The following is a 20,030-nucleotide window of genomic DNA, read 5'->3' as shown; positions in this document are numbered from 1 at the left end:
TGAACATATATGGCTTTCAAGTTGCATTTCCCAGTCTGCTTTGTACTCACTGTGCATTTTTTTTTTCTTTGTAGTGGACTATATTGTGGAGTATGACTATGATGCAGTGCATGATGATGAGTTAACAATCCGAGTTGGGGAAATCATCAGGAATGTGAAAAAACTGGAAGAAGAAGGATGGTTGGAAGGGGAGTTAAATGGCAGAAGGGGCATGTTCCCTGACAATTTTGTGAAGGTGAGTTTTCTGCATTGGCTTGATTGTACTGTGATTTTACTATGGGTCATTGTTACTGAAATACTTGCAATACACAACAGTTCTATTTGTAACAGGATGATATTTATTTTAATGGGAACACATTCAAGGTGCTGACATTTTTTCATATGTTTTTGAAGATTTTTTAAATTTAAGTTCTGCTGTCTGTTCTTACATTAGCATTTCTTTTGGTCTGTACCCTTGCATTATGTGTTCTGTGCCACTCTGACTTCTGCAGTGCTTCAAGTTGTCTGTGGCCACAGTTACCTGCTTTGGTGGGATTAACTGATTAAAAAAACAAGAATATTAAAAAACCCCTAAACCTAACCCTACAGAAGACATCCAGTCATGAGAGAGTTGGGAAAGGGGGAGTCACAGCTCAGTCAGCTCATCTGTAATGAAAACCTGCATCCTCAGGTTGTGCTGCTGTGGCTTCTTCAGCCTGGATCAAGCTGCTTGATTTGAAGGGGCAATTCTGCTTTACCCTGGACTCTGCTCCTGGCATTGCCTTTTTTGTGACACTGCAAACTCCTTGGTGTAGCACTTCGATGTAGTCCAAATGAATGTAGGTATTCCTGCCCCTTTTGAAGTGAAATTAATTCTTTGCAAACCAGAACTATCCAGTGTACCTTACTGTGATACTTTCATGTTGTAAAACCTATGGGGTTATTGGTCCAGTGCTATAAACACTTCTTTACACTTGCTTATTTAAAATTTGACAATTCTTCTGAAAAATTGAAAATTATTCTTTTCTGATTCGCTGTGAGGGGTTTTGGGATTTTCCTTTTAAAACTGATAGGAACAATCCTGTTGTTCTCAGAGAGGGTCTCCTACCAAGTGAATGCTTTTAACTTGTCTAACATTTTCAAGTTGTTGGTAGTTTAGTTTGAAGTTTGGGTTTTGAGTCCTGTATAAATAGCAATTTGACCCCAAGTGGTGTTTTGCTGATTATTGTGCTGATGTTGTTAAGTAGCTCTCAGGTGCTGTGTAGGAAGGAAGCATCAGACTGGGCTCTTTGCTGGTTTGTGTGTCATCAGTTTGTCCTGCTGAAGAGCAAAGATGGGTTGGATGTGACAAGTTTCTGTATTAGTTACCATACCTGTTGGGTGGTTTCTTGCCCTTCTGCAGCTGTGACTTTTATAAACTTTGTTTAAAGTGTTTTCCATCCTGAGGCATTTCAGCTGCAGGTATTTTTAACTGTCCAGCTGTTCATATGTGCGTGGCATGGAGGAATGTCCTGAATTATGGGGGACAGTCAGTTTTCTAGAAAGCTTGGGGGTTTGGAGAAGTAGAAGGGAAGTTGTGTAGAAGAAAATGATCACTTTTGTTTCATGACAACAGGGTTAACTTGCCTTCTTGGTGCTGGAGCTGGGTGCAGTTACAAGGCTGCTCTTGGGAACTGTTCTTCAAGATGGTGTGTTTGGACTGGAAGGCTGCTGTGCAGTGGTGAGGTCATGGGAAAGCATTAATTGTTAGGGAGGTGAAAGCTGTGTGTTTTCTTCTTGGTCAGTTTGATTATAGTTTCTTTGTAAAAGTTAATTTATAGGTAGTGATAGTTTGAGAGACTATTTCTGGGAAAGCTGTTGCAGAAAAGTGGATTTTTTTTTTTTTTGTGCCTCCTCCCAAATTATTCTCATTTGCTGCTGTAGAAGGTTGTTGGATCATGCTGCAGGATCTATGGGATGCTGCTGTGACCAGACTGCTGCAAGTACCAAGCCTCAGCACCTAAACTGAAATTCCCTTCTTGGCCTGGTGTGCTGTTAACACCTGCAAGGTGTGGGTGACCTGCTGGAGGGAGGTGGAAATGAGCTCAAGCAGGGCTGGACTTTGGCCCTGTGAATGAGGAAAGTCCCTGGAGAAATGGATTTATTTGTTTGCCAAGAGCAGCCACCACCATTGGGAGTGGTAAGAGCAGTGAGGATGCTGACAAGAGATGAATATTGCTGGCTTTTCATGACCCACATGAAAAGGAAGGAGCACAAAAGTCTGCAAGAGGACAGAAATGTGACCGGAGAGCACAAATTGCTGTGTACAGTGCTAAGGGTTACATCAAGTTTCACATGTTTGATTGCAAACTTCTGGGGCTCTACTTAAATATTTATTACTTCCTGAAAGGATCATCTTACTGCCCTGAGTATAATTTCATGCATTAAATGAGCATCTGGCCTGAATGCATTATGTGGTTAAATTTGTGGTGGCTTTTTGGTGACACGTGTATACAGAGTAGTTTGTTAAGAATTGAGCTGAGGATGGGATAGAGCCTCTCCATGCAGACTGTGGATGGTAAATTATAATTTATGCTGATTGGAAAAGATTAAAATTTGCAGCTGAAAGTGCATGTGTTATCCACTAGATTTGCCTTCAAGTGTAAAATTTAAAAACATAATAAATGACAGATTAAACTGTGTGAAGATAAACATGTTTTCTTTTTCAAATGTTAGATGTTATTAGAGAAGACAAATTATTTTTAAAAAAAGAAATAAAAGGCTTTGATTTTCATCAACTGAAAGAGAATTAGGACGAAGGTTCTAATTCCAGCTAGTTTGTTTTTGCTAATTTTGTTAGTTTGTCTCTTCCTCATCCTATGTGAGGGCAGGAAAAGAGCTTTGTTGCCTTGGTGCCAGCTGCAAACTGTCCTTGGCTGTGGGGCAGCACAAGGCTACTTCTTGACTATTTGAAGGACAGGCAGAATTTGGACAGGAGGATTATTGCTGCTGGCTGCCTGAATATGTTGGATGCCCCAGATTCAAACTGCTCAAGCAGATCTGTCCCCTTCTGTTCCCTCCTTCTGGGCTCTGCCCATACATTGGATTTACTGACATTTTATGCCACTTCTCGTGCTTTGACGAATGCATCTTTTCTGTTTGAAGTATGACTAAGTGCTGTCAGCTTCATTTTGGGTTGTTAAAGCAGGAAAATGCTTTTTGATTATGTTTTCCTTTTATTTCTCAAATCTTCTAAACATGGTAAAATAATTTTAAATTGTGCTAGTAGGTTTGTTTCATGTAGTGGTAGCAGTTGGGTATTTGCTGTCTGAAGTGCAGCAGAGGAAGCTGAGACTTTGCTTTTAATTGGGTTAATTTGTTGTACGATGTGGGTGAGCTAGGCACTGTGATTTTGGAACACTCCTGTGGAGAAGGGAATTTATGGAAGCTTCCTGTGGATACTGATGTAATGCTGATGCTTGGTATGTTATCATCTGGTAATTTTTTGGTTGGGTTTTCTTGGCTTCTACCCAAGCCTTTTGCATATTAATGGGGAGATTCTGGAGAATGATCAGAGCTTGGTGATGTCTGGTTCCTGCTGCCAGCTGGGTCCGGGTTGTTTTCTGTGAGCCCATCACTGGATGGGTTAATGAGCCCTCTGAGGTGGTCTGTCCCAAAAGGTGCAGTTCTTGGTGCTGACTTCTACTTGCATCATTTTGCTTTAAAAGAAAGAGAATGGGGAGACTTAGCTGAGGGGAACCCCATAAAGCCACTGGAACATCCTCAGATAGTGCTGTGCAGTACCATTGCATGGGCTGGGGGGCGGGATGTCCAAAGCGGTCCTAAAACCAGAACACAGTGGTAAATGTACAGTTTTTTACAAGTAGGTTTAAAAAAAAAGTGCAGGCAATTACATTGCCTGCTTGTGAAGCTCATTTCCTTGAATTCACTTTTCAGTGCTGCAGCTTCTTAAAGATGTTCTGCCTGTATTGCAGAGCTGGATTTTGGAGTGCACACGTTTCCAGTGTTATTAACAAAACCTGGTGTGAAATTCCTGTTTGAACTGCATGCATATCCTCTTTGAGTGGGGGTGAATTAGAGTTCTTGTTTCTGACATTGTTACTGCCATTTTTCTGCTTCTTCCTGTATGGACAATTTAAAATAAACAACTTCATAAATTCCTGAAAGGAATTAGCAATGGAACCTAGCAGACTTCTATTGTTTTCTTTGAGAGCAGCTTTTCCTTTCTAAAAGTCCATCAGAGTGAAAAATGTGCAGACATTGGTTTATTTCCAGTGTGATTTAGAGAAGTGTAGTAATGCTGTTAGATGGAATGTGTGAGGTTTTTGGAGATATTAAGGTGTGTGGAATGTGGAAGACTTTTTGGTTTTGGACTGGGTTTTATTTCTGTTTGCTTTTAGACTTCACTTTCAGAGAACTGTTCCTGTATATTATATAAAGATTAGGAGTCCAGGCCTTCCCTCCTTCAGGAAATCCCCCAGACCTCCTTCTTCCTCTGGCCCAATGAATTTTAACTCCTTTTTTTGCATTTACTTTGACAAGATGGACTAAGATTCATTTTTGTGGATTTATTTGTTTTGAGTAATTCTATTCACTCTCCAGACACCTGTTGTGTTGATAACTGAAAGTGATGATTTGGTGTTCATCCTTTTGCTTATTTTCTTAAGGTCTTTGTCCCTACATAGCTGAGCAGTTTTTTTTAAGAACTGAAGTTCCTTGTTTTATTTCATTTATCGCTATCTTAGTTCTGTAAATAGCTGCATTGTGAGTAATAGGCTTTACATGGTAGTAAAACCAGTTTGATCATAAGCTCAAGGCAGTAACTCGGATGAGGGAGGAGCAGTGGATAGATTAATCAGTAGCTTTCATCAGTGAAGGCAGAGAAGTTTGCCAGCAGGCTCTGGGGACATTGTGGTGAGCGAGCTGGACACTTCTCCGGGCGAATTTGGGACATGCAGCCCCTCAGCCCCGGGGCTGGAGCGGGGGCAGCTCCTGCCTGCACAGGTGTGAGCAGCTGCTGTTGCTCTAGAGCCCAGCCTGGATCCTCTCCAGCTTAACACGTGAACTTTGCTCACTGGGACATTTTTCTTCCTCCCCCTAAATTAAAAAAAAAACCCCTGCAACACTGGGTGTGTTCGAGCAAATATGTCCTTGGAAGTGGTAAGCTTGTTTTATTTTCTGTATGTTCTTAACATCAAACGTTCTTAACAGAGTTTGTGTTTCGAGGTGGTGAATGGAAACAGCAGGAATTTAAAAGTTATGCTTGCAATATGATTTTGAGAATTTATTTAGTATATGGTGTAAAGTCTTGGTCCTAGAATTGTTTGTGTAATAACATTACTCTGGGTTGGTTTAGCTCATGTCCTCTTTACTATAGGGAGATGCTTAGAGATTGCAGACAACTACTGTGCTTGCAGAAAGAGTTCCTTTTTAAAAAGATGATTTATTTTTAGTTGATTCTTTCTGTTCAGACTTTTCCTGGTCTGTGTGTTTATGGAAACAAAACACAGCCCAAACCTCTTTTCTTCCCTTTTCATCACCCCTGGACGAACAGTTTAGATTATTAGCACAGCTGACCTACCTTCTTAAGCCTGTCTTTGCTGCCTCTGTCCTGTGTTCTCACTGGAGGGATGCTGTTAAACACAAGTGTGCTGTGAGCCAGTGAGGGAAGTTTTGGCTGCAAGTTCCTTCAAGCGTAGCATCTTCCTTTATTCCTTTTCAAAAACAGTAAATTGACCTCACCCAAAACTTTAAACAGGAATCTTGGAGTTGGGAGTGATCACAGACAAGACACACTCTTCTAGGTTAGTTCTAATCTGGACATGATTAAAAAGTCTAGTAACATTAGTTTAAAAAGCGGATTAATAAATAAACATTTTAGCCATGTGTATAGGTTAAGCCATATGCATTTAGTTTGAAATAAGTAGGATGTATTTAAGGAATAGATTAAAATGCCTATTTCCAAAATGTTGGCGTCCGCTTCTTAAAATGTTCTGTCCAAAATCTTTGCATCCAGTTAAGGCTTGGAGAAAACAAGATTACAGCAATTTATCAGTCCTGTTGGTCAAATTACATTTCAGTTTGTTCAGCCTTTTCCTTTGCTTTATTATTGTTTTGAAGGAGCCATCACCACTAGCAGTGGGTTGTGCAGGGAGGTGGCACTGAGTGCACAGGGCAGCACTGCTCCCCAGGCAGAGTAGGCAGCCCTGCTGGTAAGGAGGTGATGTTTGCTTCGAAGCTGGCAGTTCTTGTTTCTCAGAAACAAAGATTACATGCAAGATTGAAAGCCATATGAAGTAATTTCGGTTTCAGTGCTGAGTATATGAGAGAAGCTCTGGGCTCTTTATCTTCAGGCGAGGAGTGAAGCCAAGCGTTCAGGCTGGTGCTTTTAAGACCTGTTGCCAGTGCTGTGGTGCAACAGCATTGTTCCTGCCGATTTTAATTCATGCTTTTGGGGGAAACAGGGCCACTGGAGGCGAGTGTTGTATCGGGGGTACCTTGTGCAGCCTGAGCTGCACCTGCTAATCCCATCCATTGGCATATGTCTGGGATTTGTGAGAATGGTAATAATGATTTCTGTGCTTGTGGGTGAGTAACAAATCTCTGCTATCCAGCTGTTTTGGCTTGAATAAACAAGGAAACAGTTTTCTTCCAACTGGAATATTGGTAATTGGCTTGGGTGAGCCTTGCTTATGGTGTGGAAACTATTGCTTCTAAAAACAATAGTAAAGAAAATTAAATCAACTGTAAACATTGCCAGATATAACCAATGGCACTGATATGTAAGCATCTTCACTGTCTTTCAGTTCTCACTGTGATTTAATCTTATTCCTGTGACTTTTCCAGTTGAGTCCTGACCCTGTGAAGTCCTTCTGTGAGGTGACTGTATCTGTATCCCCATGAATAGGGGAACTCTGGAGGTGTATTTGCTTCAGCAGTGTAAAGCTGCAGTTGCTGACCCTGCTGTGCCCACACTGCCATTTGTGGGCACCTGTGTGTCAGGTTGTCTTTTCAGCTGTCACTGTGTCCACATGGGAATCTCCTTTGTCGGTGTTGGTTGGGGATGTGTGAATTATTTCATATTCTGAGGCAGTATAAGTGTCTTGTTTGGAAAGAAAGAGCTTGCAAGTGAAATACTTAAAATATTTATCTTGATGGACTGTTAGATTTGAAATGTCACAGATGCTTTCCTCAAAAGTGAACTATTTAATTGCTGGAAATTTGTTGAAATGATGTGGCCCTTTGCCTGTTCAAGGTGAGCACCTGTGGTTTAAGATGTTGAAAAAAATCACCTGAGAAGAATATTTCACTTTGCATTTGCACACTCTTGTTTCACTGTAAGAGTAAAAATCTGAGGCACTGTGAAATCTTCAGTGTCTGAGTGTGAACACAGAATGGGGAAAACGCTGGTAGTTCTTGTAATATTTAGTATCTTTTCAAAGATGGACTATATATATGTTGATTCTGTGTTGTCAGGTGCATGAGAGAAATGGAAAGAGCTTCTGCATTTTGACTCAGTGGCAGCACTGGTATGGAACTTCAGGGAACTTTTGATGCTGTACTGAAGGACAGCAGGATAAAGCATGATTGATGACCAGTGTGAATGCTGCTTAATATGCAAATTATTCCCTCTGATTTGAGTTATCCAAGTTTGTTGATCATACCTGTGCCTCTTGCTTTTCTAAATGCCATATCAGCTTGTGATGTTGCTCTGTGGTAACTGCACACTCCTGGATACTCCCAGAGCTGCTCTGATTGAGTGTAATGGTTTGTGTGGAAGAAGCAGCAGGTTTATACATGTCCTTATTCCTGTAATCACATGAAGCAGTCTGCTCCTTTGTCCATCCTTATTTAGTTGTTACACTTGATTCATGTGTAATTTTATAGCTTCCTCTCCAAGCACAGGAGCAAGGCAACCATTCCCTGCCTGGAGGCTTCAAACAGGGTGTGCTCCATCAGAAGGTGTTTGCAGCCATCACTGAGTAAATTGCACAAAGCATTGCTGGCATCTCAGGGAGCAGCAGGGACTGAGTGGGCTTGTGCAGGATAATGACTTTTAAGTTTAGACTTTCCCTGTGTACAGAAGTCTAAAATGCAGCTATAAATACGCGCTCTGGAATTAGCATATGTAATAAGACCAAAGAGGTCAGTTATCCAGGTGCTGTTTGCTGTGATGTTTGTTACATCCCAGGAGGCTCTGGCTGCACATTCCAGCCATGAAATTGTAGTCCTTTGCCATGTCTCCTAAATCAACGTTTGTGTACACTCAGCACAGTTAATGTTAAATCTGTTCTTTTGCTTTTCAGTGAGGTGGAATGAAGTAATCTAAACGTGAACTTGATGCTTAAATCTGCACAAGGGTAGCTCATCTCTGTCCTGTTGTCTCTTAACATTTGCACCAATTGTGAATTTTTTATTTGATGGCTCATCATTTTGGAGGGGGAAGTTAGCTCTTCTCTACTATAGTACTTTCAGCATTGAGTTTCAAATATATGTGTTCCTTGAACACGGCCTTTATTCAATATTATGAGCTGATCTGAAAGTTTACTGTGGTAAATATTTTCTTGGTTTAACAAGCTTTTTTGATGCTCTTCACTTTGTAAAAATGTATTTTGGTCTATGTATATGAATTCATTAGCTTTGGACTTGGTGTAATAAGCTTTTCAATTCTTAGAAACTGATGGTGATGTTACATAGATGCTTTCAAAACAGGCGCAGAAAACAAGACGCATTTTCAGTTAAAAATGTTAGTTAATATATGAATCTCTGGTAATGCTTAATCTTTAAACCTTTTCTAATCTCCACTGAGACTCCAGATTCGTATTTTTAGCCCTTACTTGACAATCTCTTAAGCATCTAATTTTGTGTCCTAGGCAAGACTTGTGAAGGGGTGTGGATGTGTCAGTGTTTTAACTTGTGGCCACCAGTGAAATGCTGGAGATTTTACAGGGAGTGCAATGAGATGGTGCCTTGGAAAAAAGATACAGGGATGAAGAAAGCTGAGTATGACAGAATGGATGCAGAAAGACAGGATGATGGTAAGAAGGAGCAAGGGAGTTAAACATCAAAGTGCACCTGTAGTGGTTACTGTATCCCACATTTCTCTGGACCAGCAGTCGAGGCAATTAACTGGGAGAAGGGAGAGAAATGTCTTCCTGCCTTCCCGTGTGGGGGAAGCTGATAAAACACACGTGCTGTGGGAGCTGGAGCTCTGTCTTGCCCTCTGCCACGTGTGGTTCTTGCTTTCATTGATCTGCAGCATTATTTTGTGGCTGGTGGTTGACAGGACATTAACTGTTATTCTATAAAACAATTACAAGAAATACAATTAAATTTTCATATATATGTATTAGCAAATACAATAGAGAAGAAATGCAATCAGCATTTTAGAATGGTTTTATCTGGCTATGAACATGGCAGCACCATAAAATATTCTTAGGGTATTATTTTCAGAAGTATTTTAAAATGAACTTTTTTCTTAATTAAATGGTTGGGAAACATTGATGTAAAGACCTGTGCTTCCTCTAGTTACTGCTGTTAATTTAGGATTCCTTGCTGCGCTGTTGGTAGACCTGGTGAGCTGACTGCTGAGCTTTCCTGCATCTGGGCTTTCATGTTTTGTTTGCGGTGTCTTGTATTTTGCCAGTATTAACAAGACTTCAGGTTCTGTTTTGACACTTGCTTGGTGCAAAGTTTATACATATCTAATTCTCCATGACAAAATTGAATTACTTGTATATATAAAAACTATATGCATGTATTTTTATAATCTATATCAAAATCTGAAACTAAAGCCTGCTTCTACATTACCTCTGTGGAGTGTTCCTTATGCAGGAAAGTTCTGCTCTTTGTTCTTGACCTTCAAGTATCACAATTATCCAGTGACTCAGGTTTCAGTCTGTAAATCTGCAGCAATTCAGTAATTTTTTATGCTTCTGGGAGATCCCACTTACTTCACAGATTGCATATTGTGAGAAAGAAGTGCTACCTTGCCTGATTGGTGATTGTTTTCCTCCCACATAAGGAGACAGTGTAATTAAAAGATCTCTATTTAGCACAGATTATAACACATGTAAAAATGTTGGTAACTTGTTAAACTGTGTTTTGTGATGTTGGTGTGATTTAATAGAAAACAACAAGTCAGACTCTGAAGAGGCAAAGGCAGGGAGTGATGCTGCCTGATCGTGGGCCAGCACTTAAACCCAGTGATTCACTGTTAAACATTCCCTACTTCAACTGTAAATCAAGCCCCCAAAAATCAACCCATGACACGTGTTACACTCTCCAGGAGGTAAGTTGTCTTGCAAAACAAAGGTTATCCATCTTGTCTGTTCTTCAGATGGTAGCTGATTTCATCTTTAAGTGATTTGTTTCTATTTTCAAGAATAATGTTTAATCCTCTGGAGAGTTAGGGGCGGCCTCTGACCTCTCCCAGCCAAGCTTTTCTCTTGGGAAGTGGAACCTGCTCTGATCTCCTGAATGTTCCAGGGAAGGAGCTCAGCAACTTCTCAGCCATTTTGGTCCATGGATTTTCTTGATGTTTCCCTTTAGTTCATGTAAAGTAATGAGACAGATAGGAACAGCTGCACATTACTTATCTTTCTTTCATTTCCTTTATTAAATATTTTGTCTTTGGGCACCTACATCAAGGATGCAAAATGAAAGGTTGTGAGATACCTAAGCTTTAAGTGACTGGATCTGTTAAGGCTGCCATGTGCCTGCCTGTGTTGCTGTTACTAAAACTGGAAATGTGGTTCCTAAATAATCAGTTATGTGAAGATTTTTGTGCTCCAGGAACTGAGGTTTCGTTGCTCTTGGAACAGGTTATGGATGACAATGTCTCCTCTGTAGGCAACTGTACAGATTGCTGTATGTATTTATATACAGTCACATTTTTATGTGTTTTTTTTTCAGGAATGGGATTTTGCAGGCTGTGAACTTGTATAAACAGAACTATTGCCTGCTTCCAGTTCCTCTCCCTCCCCTAAAATGACAGGTCGAATTCTGAGTTACTTATTTTCTACTCTGTAAAATATGAGTCATGGACTTCATTTGCCAGTCCATGGGTTCTTTACTGCTGTTCTGATGGGGAAGAAAAGAGACAAGGTAATTGTATGTGTAGGCTCAGACATTAATCTTTGTGTATTCTTTATCTCAGCCTCTTTAGAGATTGAGACCATTATCTGCTGCTTGAGATCTTGCTTTAAAATGTACTCAGCCACCAAGAGTAATGCACATCACTTTTGCACAAACTGATGTTACAGTGGAATTAATATAAGGAGTCTAAAGATGATTGTTCTTTGTATAATGGCATATATAGGAGGAGATGGCAGCTGAAGCTTTAATATTTATGCTTGAAGAATCTAGCTAAGGATTTAGATTTGCTGCATAATGAACTTCTCTGTGCCCTGTAATTCAGGAATAGACTCTGTATTTTTAACTGCTGGCCTTTCAGACTCTCTGACCTGCTTTCTGCATCTCCACTGCCTGGCTGATTGGAGTGCTCTTGGCTTGTGGGGAGGATCCAGCTGTCCCTGCTGGAGCCATTGGGAGGGTGATGGAGGGAGGGGAGGCTGCTCCTGCTCGCCTCAGAAGTAGGTCAGGAGCACCCGCTCACTTTACCAGCATCATGAGGCTCTGCATCATTTACATGTGTTGCATTTTTGTCTGCATATATGGAATAGGTCCTGCATCACACATTGCTGCACTTAAAAGATTTTGAGATTTTTATTTGTTAAGATACACGTTTCCTTGAGGGATTATTAAACTGTGACAGACGCAATTAAAGCAAAAAACAGCTTTTTTTTTTTTATTTTTGGCTAGTTAAATTTATATACCTGTTTTTTGCCTATCAGGCTGCAGTGAGTTTGTAAGTGTTGCAAAATACGCATTTAGTGGAGATTATGAAAACTTCAACCTTTATGACTGCTGCTGTAGTTCCCAACAGAACAAGTGGGTGCTTGCTTCCCAGTGGAGTGTGTTTTATGCCAAGAGACAGTCTGTATTGACCTTGTACTGCCAAGTCATAAATTCATAAAATCTGTGCTGCTCGTGGAAACACTGACAAGCCTTGAACTGCAGTGGACTGGCAGAATAAAAATATTAAAATTTCCAGCTGCAGTTAATGTTGGATTTTCATTTTGATTTTACTGTCTGACTGCTGGCAGTGGCCTCACCTCAGAACAAGATGAAGTGTCCTGGAGCTTTGTGTTGGTATTGTCACAACACCGATTCTCTCTGATCATTTGGGTAGACGAGGCTGACTTAAAACCCACCAAAAACAAAGAAAGAAAACTGCTAGTGAAACCCATGGACAGAATTCTTGGCCATGTTCAGGTTGGATAGGGTGGTACCTCAGAGGTGAGACCTGTGGGCAGTGTCGTTTTCCAGCCATTGAAGTGCAAGAGAGCTGTTTGGAAGAGATGTAAGAATTACAAACTCTTATTAATGTTATTAATGGGGCATGAAGTACTGTTTGAATCAATAACTGTCAGTTTTGAGATACCCAATCTGTCTGCATAGAAATCACTTCCTTTGTGAAAGGAGTCATAAGGATCATGCCCAAGATGAAGGTTCTGGCAGGGGTGATGGGTGTGTATGTCAGAGGATCCTGATGTGTGCTTTTCAAAATGAATCTTGGAACACTTCCCTGCTGTTAGAAGACTGATGTGAACTACAGGGTTGTGGTGTAGTGGGCCACATGCAGGTGTGGAGACCAGGGAATTCCTGAAACTGTTTCAGTTTGTTTTAATTTTATTATGGTTTATAATGTCCCAAGGAAGGATAATTAGTGTTGCAGTTCTTTAACAACGAGAACAAAAAAACAGTTCTTGCTTTACATGAATGTTTCAAAGGGTAGAGGGTTAAATATGAAAAAAGCAGTTGCAGGTCCATTTAGACACTGCTTACTGATGCCTTCTGTAGTTCTTTGTCAAAACCAGATTTATGCCTGGCTGCTGTGGCAGAACTCTCTCGTGTGGTTGTTTTTTCTGTCCTTGTTGCAAGGCAGCTCCATGTGATGCTCCAGTGCTGCTTTCTCTCACACCAAGTAAAACGTCACTGTCAGCTCTGATTCAGACCTGGCTGGTACCAGTCCCGTGCCCACGTCTGCTCGTTGTAAATCTGATGGATTTGCAGTCTCTCTGCTCCTGTTTTTATCACAGTCACCCTGAAGTTCTCCTTGCATCCTCTTTGCTTTTGTGTGTCTTGGATTAGGACGATTTCTCTTAACTGTGTATTGGAATGTTCACAGCCTTTCTATGCTGGCTGTGGTAGGAAAGTACAGGGAAAACCTTCCTGGTGCCACTGATCTCTGCCACTGTCTGATCTTTTTGATGTCTGCTGAGGAAATTCTTCATCAGTAAATCTTCAGCCTTGGAATCGGGCAGCAAAATTCCCTGCATGTAATGACTATACACAGAATTATTTTAGAGCCAGTTTTTTTTTTGCGATTCCACTGTACTTCCTGGTAAAATTTGCCATTGTCTTGTGTTAGACACACAGTATTTTCTCCCTGTCACTACTTCAAGCCTGGCAAGAAAGTCATTTAAACATTCCTCTTTTTGGTTTTGGCTCTTTGGTCTTTTGTAGTGGGCATTGCTTTTGTCTGAAGTAGTTTCCTATTATTTATAACCTATCCATTATTTTGCTGGATGCTGGACTTAAAAGCATATTAAATGCTGTTAAATTCAAGTTACTCATTAAGGCTGTGCTTATCTCACACCATTTTCTAGCATTTGGCAGTGGTGTCTGTGTTGGTTTTTGTTCTTTTTTCTTCCAATAAATATATAAAAAAAAAAAGTCATGTTTTTGACCAAACTGCTGTGTGGGGCTTCCCCACTTCCGTTTTGCATCTCTGTGCTTTTTACAAAGCAATTGAAGCAAGTGCTTCTGAAGTCTTGTGCAAAGTGCAGACCTCAGGAAGGAGCCTGGAACTGACTCCTCACTGGAAAGTGTTACAGTTGACAAACCTGGGGGAGTACTGGTTCCTGGAGCAGCTTGAAGATTTTAGGGCCTGTATAAATTGCATAGAAAAAAAAAAAATTAGAATTTTAAAAATCCAGGGGCAGGCAGAAGCACTCTAGGCAGATTTTCAAGTACCAGTATGTTTTTAAGAAGAGCAGAATGGCCTTGTTAGCAAGGCAGCTAGAAAGGTGTTTTGAAGGTGACAAACTTTTCAGCTGTAGCCAAATTTAATTGCTTAAGGTTTTATCAGACTTGTAAGTAACAGGCCAAAAAACAGCTGTAGGGCGGAGAATGACAAAACCTTGGAAATGTAAAATGTCTACTCAAATGGGGGGTAGATGCTGTGCTATTCGGGGGGGTTAGGTTTTTTGTTTATTTTGGGGTTTTTTGAACTTGTAAGATGGGATGGATCTCAGCAGAGCTAAGAAATCCAGGGCAGAAGTCACTCTGGAGGAAGGAGAATAACAGCAGGAACTAGTCCACTGTTTTCTAAAAATCCCTTTTATGTAATGTAGATGAGTGGGAGGAAAAATCTGTCTGTAGTCTGCTCTGTTTCTTTTGAGAAATAGGAAGATGCTTTGGTCTGTTTAACTTGGGGTTCATAGTACATTGGAAAGCATCAGTGGGTGTTCAGACCTGAGTTTTCCAGCTGAACAGCTGCAAGTAAGAAAGCTGGGCTTTAATGGTCCAAAAAGCACCAGACAGACAGGTCCTGGGGAATATGTTTCTCATATTTTTGGCATTTTATCAATGTATGGTCTTTGTTGTCTTGAAGCTGTTGTTCAAGAGTTCACATGACATGAGTAAGTGTCTATGTATGCCTTGCCAATTCTGTTTTCAAGTATTAAATATTTTATTGCAGCTACAGCTGCAGTAACTCATGGAGTTGTTAAACAGTGGCTACTGATGGTGGATACAAGAATTGTTATGAAGTGGATCACAAAAAGCTGCAACTACTTTTGGGTGTGTGCATCCCCAAGGATGCTGTGGAGGCAGACAGGACTGTGGGTGCAGAAGGGGGTTAGACAGCTCCAGCTGCAGGCACAGGAGGGAGAGGAGGTGATCCATCTCCCTGATGGAACCCCTATGGGAGTTATGGGAATGTGGGAGGATCTGAGCTGCAGGAGCTCTAAAGAGCATCTGGGATTTTGGCTTCTGGAAGCTGAGTTCTGCAGTAGATGGGCCATTGATCCGACTTAATGGGTTTGTTCTTGTGCAAAGTGATGATTTCCTTCTTTCAGAATATCTGTTCTCCAGTGGAATCCCATTTAATGAGCTGATACAGTTAGTGACTGTTACTGCTTGGCCTTTTTGTCAAGAATTGGTGATTTCTTGTTTATTAGATTCTCAGTCTTGTTTGGCACAATCAATTTCAATGCTAACATTCTAATTTTGAAAGATTAAGAGAGTGGGAGACATTAACCAGAAAAATGCTATCTCTGTTATTTTCCTCTTAGATCTTTTCCCTCACTTGCTCCCACCCTGTTTCTTGGAGCTCACTTTCTTTTCTACTCACATCTTTCAGCAGTGCAATTGCATCTCTTGTCTGTAAACACTTTAGAGCTTTATAGGGCAGAGATGATCACCTAGTACAGTTTTATATATGAAAATATTTTAGTACCCTACCCTATTGTCTGTCATTGAAGTAGTATTTATATTTTTAAAAATGTTTTCAAGTACGAGCTGTTACATGAAAGTTCTAATATGAGACTTCTGGGCTCAAAGCTCCTTTTCTGAGATTTAGAGTAGATGGTTAAAATGCTGCCCCCGTTTCTGATTTTTCTCAGCACATTGCCTGTTTACTAACACAATTGTATGGAAAGGTAAAGTTTATTACAACCTCGGGTATGTTTAGTTATAGAATGAAGGGAATGGTTTTTGAGTATAATATGTCATTGTACCCCAGATGGTAAGTACCTGAAATGTGTTAGTCTGTGCAGCACTTGTTTAAAAGCACTGACCTCTTGGGTGATTTAAATGGCCTCTGAGTCTCTTAAATCTCTCGTTTCAGGAAGTTAAGAAGGATGTAGAGCCCAAGTATGATGCTGTGCCACTCAGGAGGGAGAAATCTGGCAATGTAGCCAGCCTTGTGCAGCGCATGAGCAGCTATGGGCTTCCAGCAGGAGGATTTCAGCCTCATCCCCCATCCAAAGGCTTCAAGAAGAGTATGTGGTCTTTCCAATTCCTTCAATTACTCCTGCTGATGATGTGCAATTTTTTAAAATAAACACGAATTATTTAATGCGTGACTTTGTTTTAAGGTTGTGTGGAAAACCAGAAACATAGGAGGAAGAACTGTTTCAAAGACAAATTTTGCTCCTGTATGTATAGGTAGAAAGCTTAAATGTAGCTTTTAACACCAGTAATAGGGATGAATTTTCCTGTGAACAGGATTTAGACTCCTTCCAGATGTCAGAGAGCTCTGCAACTTCATGTGAACTCGGTTTATATTATCAGGTACCTGAATGGAGAGCTGCAGGCCTGTTCATTATAATGAAAAATTTTCCTGTGGTCATTTTAATAGGAAAGTTGAACCATGAAGGCCTCAAGTTTTGCTACAAATTGAAGGCTTTGACAAAGAAACATTGTGTAGTTCAGATTCCTTCTGATAAACTTGTTTCTGGTGTGAAGTAAGGGGCAGTTGGTGGTTAACAAAGAGTAGCAGTTTTCCTCTTGTAGTAACAGTAACCCTCAGGGTGGCCAGGAGTGTAGCACTGGTGCTGCTGTATCTGTGGTTTCTATGTTATAATGCCAGATTTTATATCAAGGTGACTAAAGCCTAGAGCAGAAAACTTGCCTTTCCCTGATCCAACAAATGGGCTTGTGATTTGTATTTGGACATACCAATTTCTTAAAAGATACTGCTTTAAATTACTGTGGCTTCTTCTGTCATACAAGGTTTTGAAAGCATTTATAATTTAAGCTGCTTTTTAAAAAAGAGTTCAGGACTTACTGGTTCTGACATGTTTATGCTTCGAGAAAAGCCTTTTGTCTTTTAAAACCCTGAAATGGGACCACCACCTTTGCAAATTTGTTGAGACTTTGTTCCAGGAAACTAAGGATTCAAAATCACTTTTTAGTGACTCTGATGTGTGTGTGCACGTTGAGAACAGCATGTGGGTGCCTGTCAGATGTTTACACAGCAGGCTTTGGAAAAATTCAACCTGAAAGACTAATGCTGTTCCTAAGTAAATACAGCCAGACTCTAAAAGGGAATCAGTGTGATCCTTATGGGTCTTCCCAGCTGGAGATACTGTAGGATTCTGTGAACATGATCTGATATCAGTTCAGCTGTTACCTGTGGCTCTGGTCACCCTAACCCTGGAATGTTCCCATATTTTCCGTTTCACGTTCTCATGCTGGTGGCTGTGGCCACAGCTTGGTCTCAAACTCTGCAGGGCTCTGGCTACTCTCATCCTTCTGGAGAAGTTCTCCTTCAAGCAGTTCCCTTTAGACACACAGCTGTTTACCTGCTGCAGTGACAGTCTGCATTTCCATTTCACTTGCTGTTCCCTTTTTCCTGGAAGACTGTTCAAACAGTTCCTGCAGATCCTGTTTGCTCTGTGCCTGGGCAGTCACTTGCTTTCCAGAGCTTAGTTGTCTTTGTGTTTCTGGTTTTTCACTTGCTGAAATGAGGTTTACAATGTCAAAAACAGAGTTAAGTTTCTTTCATGCAGCTCTCCCCAAATTCAGGTGTTTCTATGTCAGGTGGGTGGTAAGCCGCAGGCAGAACTGCTATCAGTTAAGATGTCTGCCTTTGTTCAGCAGAAGGAAAATACAGAAGGTGTGCTAAGCGACTGGCAACAAAGAGCTAAATTTGGTCTACCCTATACAAAACAAACAAAACCTGAAGCCAGACGAGTTGTTTTGGAAAGGGACAGAATTGCCTGCAGGCTGCCAGCCCAGCACATGAAGCTGGAGTGCTGTTCTCTGAGAGAATCAGTTCACTTCCTAGGTTATTCTAGGGATTTTCAAAAGTGGGAGGCAGTACTTCCTAAACTGTGTCACTGGAAACAGACCTCAGAGGAGAGGGAGGTTTCTGGATGTGAAATATATCCATGGATTTCACCCCCACTCCCATTTAGATATAATTACACTATGAAAAGGAACATTGAGATCAGATTTATACCAAACGGCAGTGAATTTTTAGTTTGCCTTTTTTTGGTATCAGTTAATCTCCTACAAAGCAGAAGCCTTGAAAGCACTGCAGGAGGCAGTAAAGGTCATTGAACCATTTATTACAATTACTCTTAACTGAACAATCCCTCTGGGCTCATGCATGAGTTCCAGTGGATGTAAAAGCAGGGTGTATTATATGGACAATTATGTGTTATTAGAAATAACCCATAAAGCTTCATATTTCTGGTTTGTTTGTTTCTTGTATAGATCATACACCAGCATGTAGAAAATTCTTGATTTGGTGAGCCCTCTCTCCAAAATTTTAGATGCTGGATATTACTCTGATGCCTGGCCTGTTTCATACTGAGGATGCTGGGCGTGGTTTTCTAATGGCCTTGCTTTGGACTTTGAACAATGCTATGAAAAGACAAGGATCAAACTTGGAGGCAGTATCTGTGTTTTGAAATGTTTTTACACAGCTAATCTTAATTGCTGAAGCTTGAGTGTGGAAGGAGTACAAAGTATAAGAGACCGCATGGAAATCACACAGCTTCTGTAAGCTTAGACTTTACCACTTCAAGCTTTTGATTTATATTTTCATTTAAACTGTGGCAGATTGTTTTTGAGGAGGATAGGGAGCACGCATGGGTCATAGCTCAAGATAATTGTCTTCAGAAGCATGCTGACTGCTCTGTTGTGGAAAAGGTCTGAAGGCATGCCCTTGTGTCTGAAGGAGAGGTGCATAAACTGTCTGGGTTGAGCAGCAGCACTCCAGGATATGTGCAGAGTAATTAGGCAGTGTGGGTTCACACCACTGTGGCTGCAGGGCTTGGGTTGTTAGAAGCCACTTCAATGCTCTCTCCTCCAAGGATGTCATTTTTGATGCCTGCAGAGCTTTAGTGATATGTGGCAAACAGCTAAAGACTGCACTTGATTTTAATCTTGCCTTTGTCAAAGGCTACTCATTGACAGTTTGAATTACTAGATGCCATACTGGCACTGAGAAAAGGGAGGGATTTTTTTTTTAATTCACAGAAAAAAAATAGTTCAGGTTTTGAAACATGAGCCCAGCAAATGTTGGCATTACCTCAGAGCTGTGGTTTGCAAGGTTCTTGTTAGAGGCCAGAAGGTCTGTGAGCTCTCTCATGTGGTGCATAAAAAAAGGTGTTCCTGCTTTCAGGATTACTTAAGGACTGGAGGGTCAAACTTGCACATTTTCTCCCAAGTAGGTGCTAACTGGCAGTGGTTGCCCTTCCAGCAGACTTTGGTTGGGAAATATCTTGAGATATCACTGCAGTGGGAATTTACCTGATTTGCTTGTGTCAACATGTTTTTTATGGCAGGTTGGTAATTAGTATAGTGTTCCTTTGTCAAAACTATGACTCCCTAGCCTAAGGTGACCCAAGCAAACCACAACATCAGGATCAAAAGCTACATAGCTTTTTGGGATGGTTTCTGGGTCTTCAGGAGCAGAGTGTAATAGGAAAGGTGAGTTCCCCTTTATGAGTGTCTCACTTTTGGTGTTTCCCTTGAATCAGGGTCCAAGAAGCGGCAGTGCAAGGTGCTCTTCGAGTACATCCCGCAGAACGAGGATGAGCTGGAGCTCAAGGTGGGGGATGTGATTGACATCATTGACGAGGTAAGCTGTTCTGCAGAGCTGGCCATTCATGTGCTGACAGTCAAACCACTTCTTTGGCTGATTACTTGTGTTACAAGCATGAGAGGAAAATAGCAGGGGAAGCAGTGTTCTTGCTGCTGAAGTTAATAGTTCAGGAGTTTTTTTCTCTCAGGATCTATTACTGAAACAATGAATGCTAGATCTTTAGAAGAAATATTTGATCATCACAGTAATAAATTGTGACCTGTTGCACAGACTCATTTTCTAAAAGGATTTTGCAGTTTTTGGCCATTTCTGTATGATCCTTAGCTTTAGGATGTGGCAAACCTGTTGGACCACTTTAGGCTGC

General features: G+C 40.8%; 1 protein-coding gene across 1 annotated transcript in view; it reads left to right on the top strand.

The window, feature by feature from the left end:
* CD2AP (CD2 associated protein) overlaps window positions 1–20,030 on the top strand; it is a 76,750-nt gene that overhangs the window by 21,343 nt on the left and 35,377 nt on the right. The window contains exons 2-4 of the mRNA XM_066180024.1: window positions 75–235; window positions 15,956–16,109; window positions 19,602–19,702. Coding sequence (XP_066036121.1) covers window positions 75–235; window positions 15,956–16,109; window positions 19,602–19,702 — 416 coding nt within the window. The remainder of the gene's footprint in view (window positions 1–74; window positions 236–15,955; window positions 16,110–19,601; window positions 19,703–20,030) is intronic.

Source organism: Chamaea fasciata, unplaced genomic scaffold (assembly GCF_029207755.1).
Source record: "Chamaea fasciata isolate MVZ Bird 193981 ecotype frontalis unplaced genomic scaffold, bChaFas1.0.hap1 SCAF_3, whole genome shotgun sequence".
Lineage (NCBI taxonomy): Eukaryota > Metazoa > Chordata > Aves > Passeriformes > Sylviidae > Chamaea > Chamaea fasciata.
The sequence above is the reverse complement of the archived record's forward strand: the minus strand, read 5'-3'. Positions and strand labels throughout refer to the sequence as shown.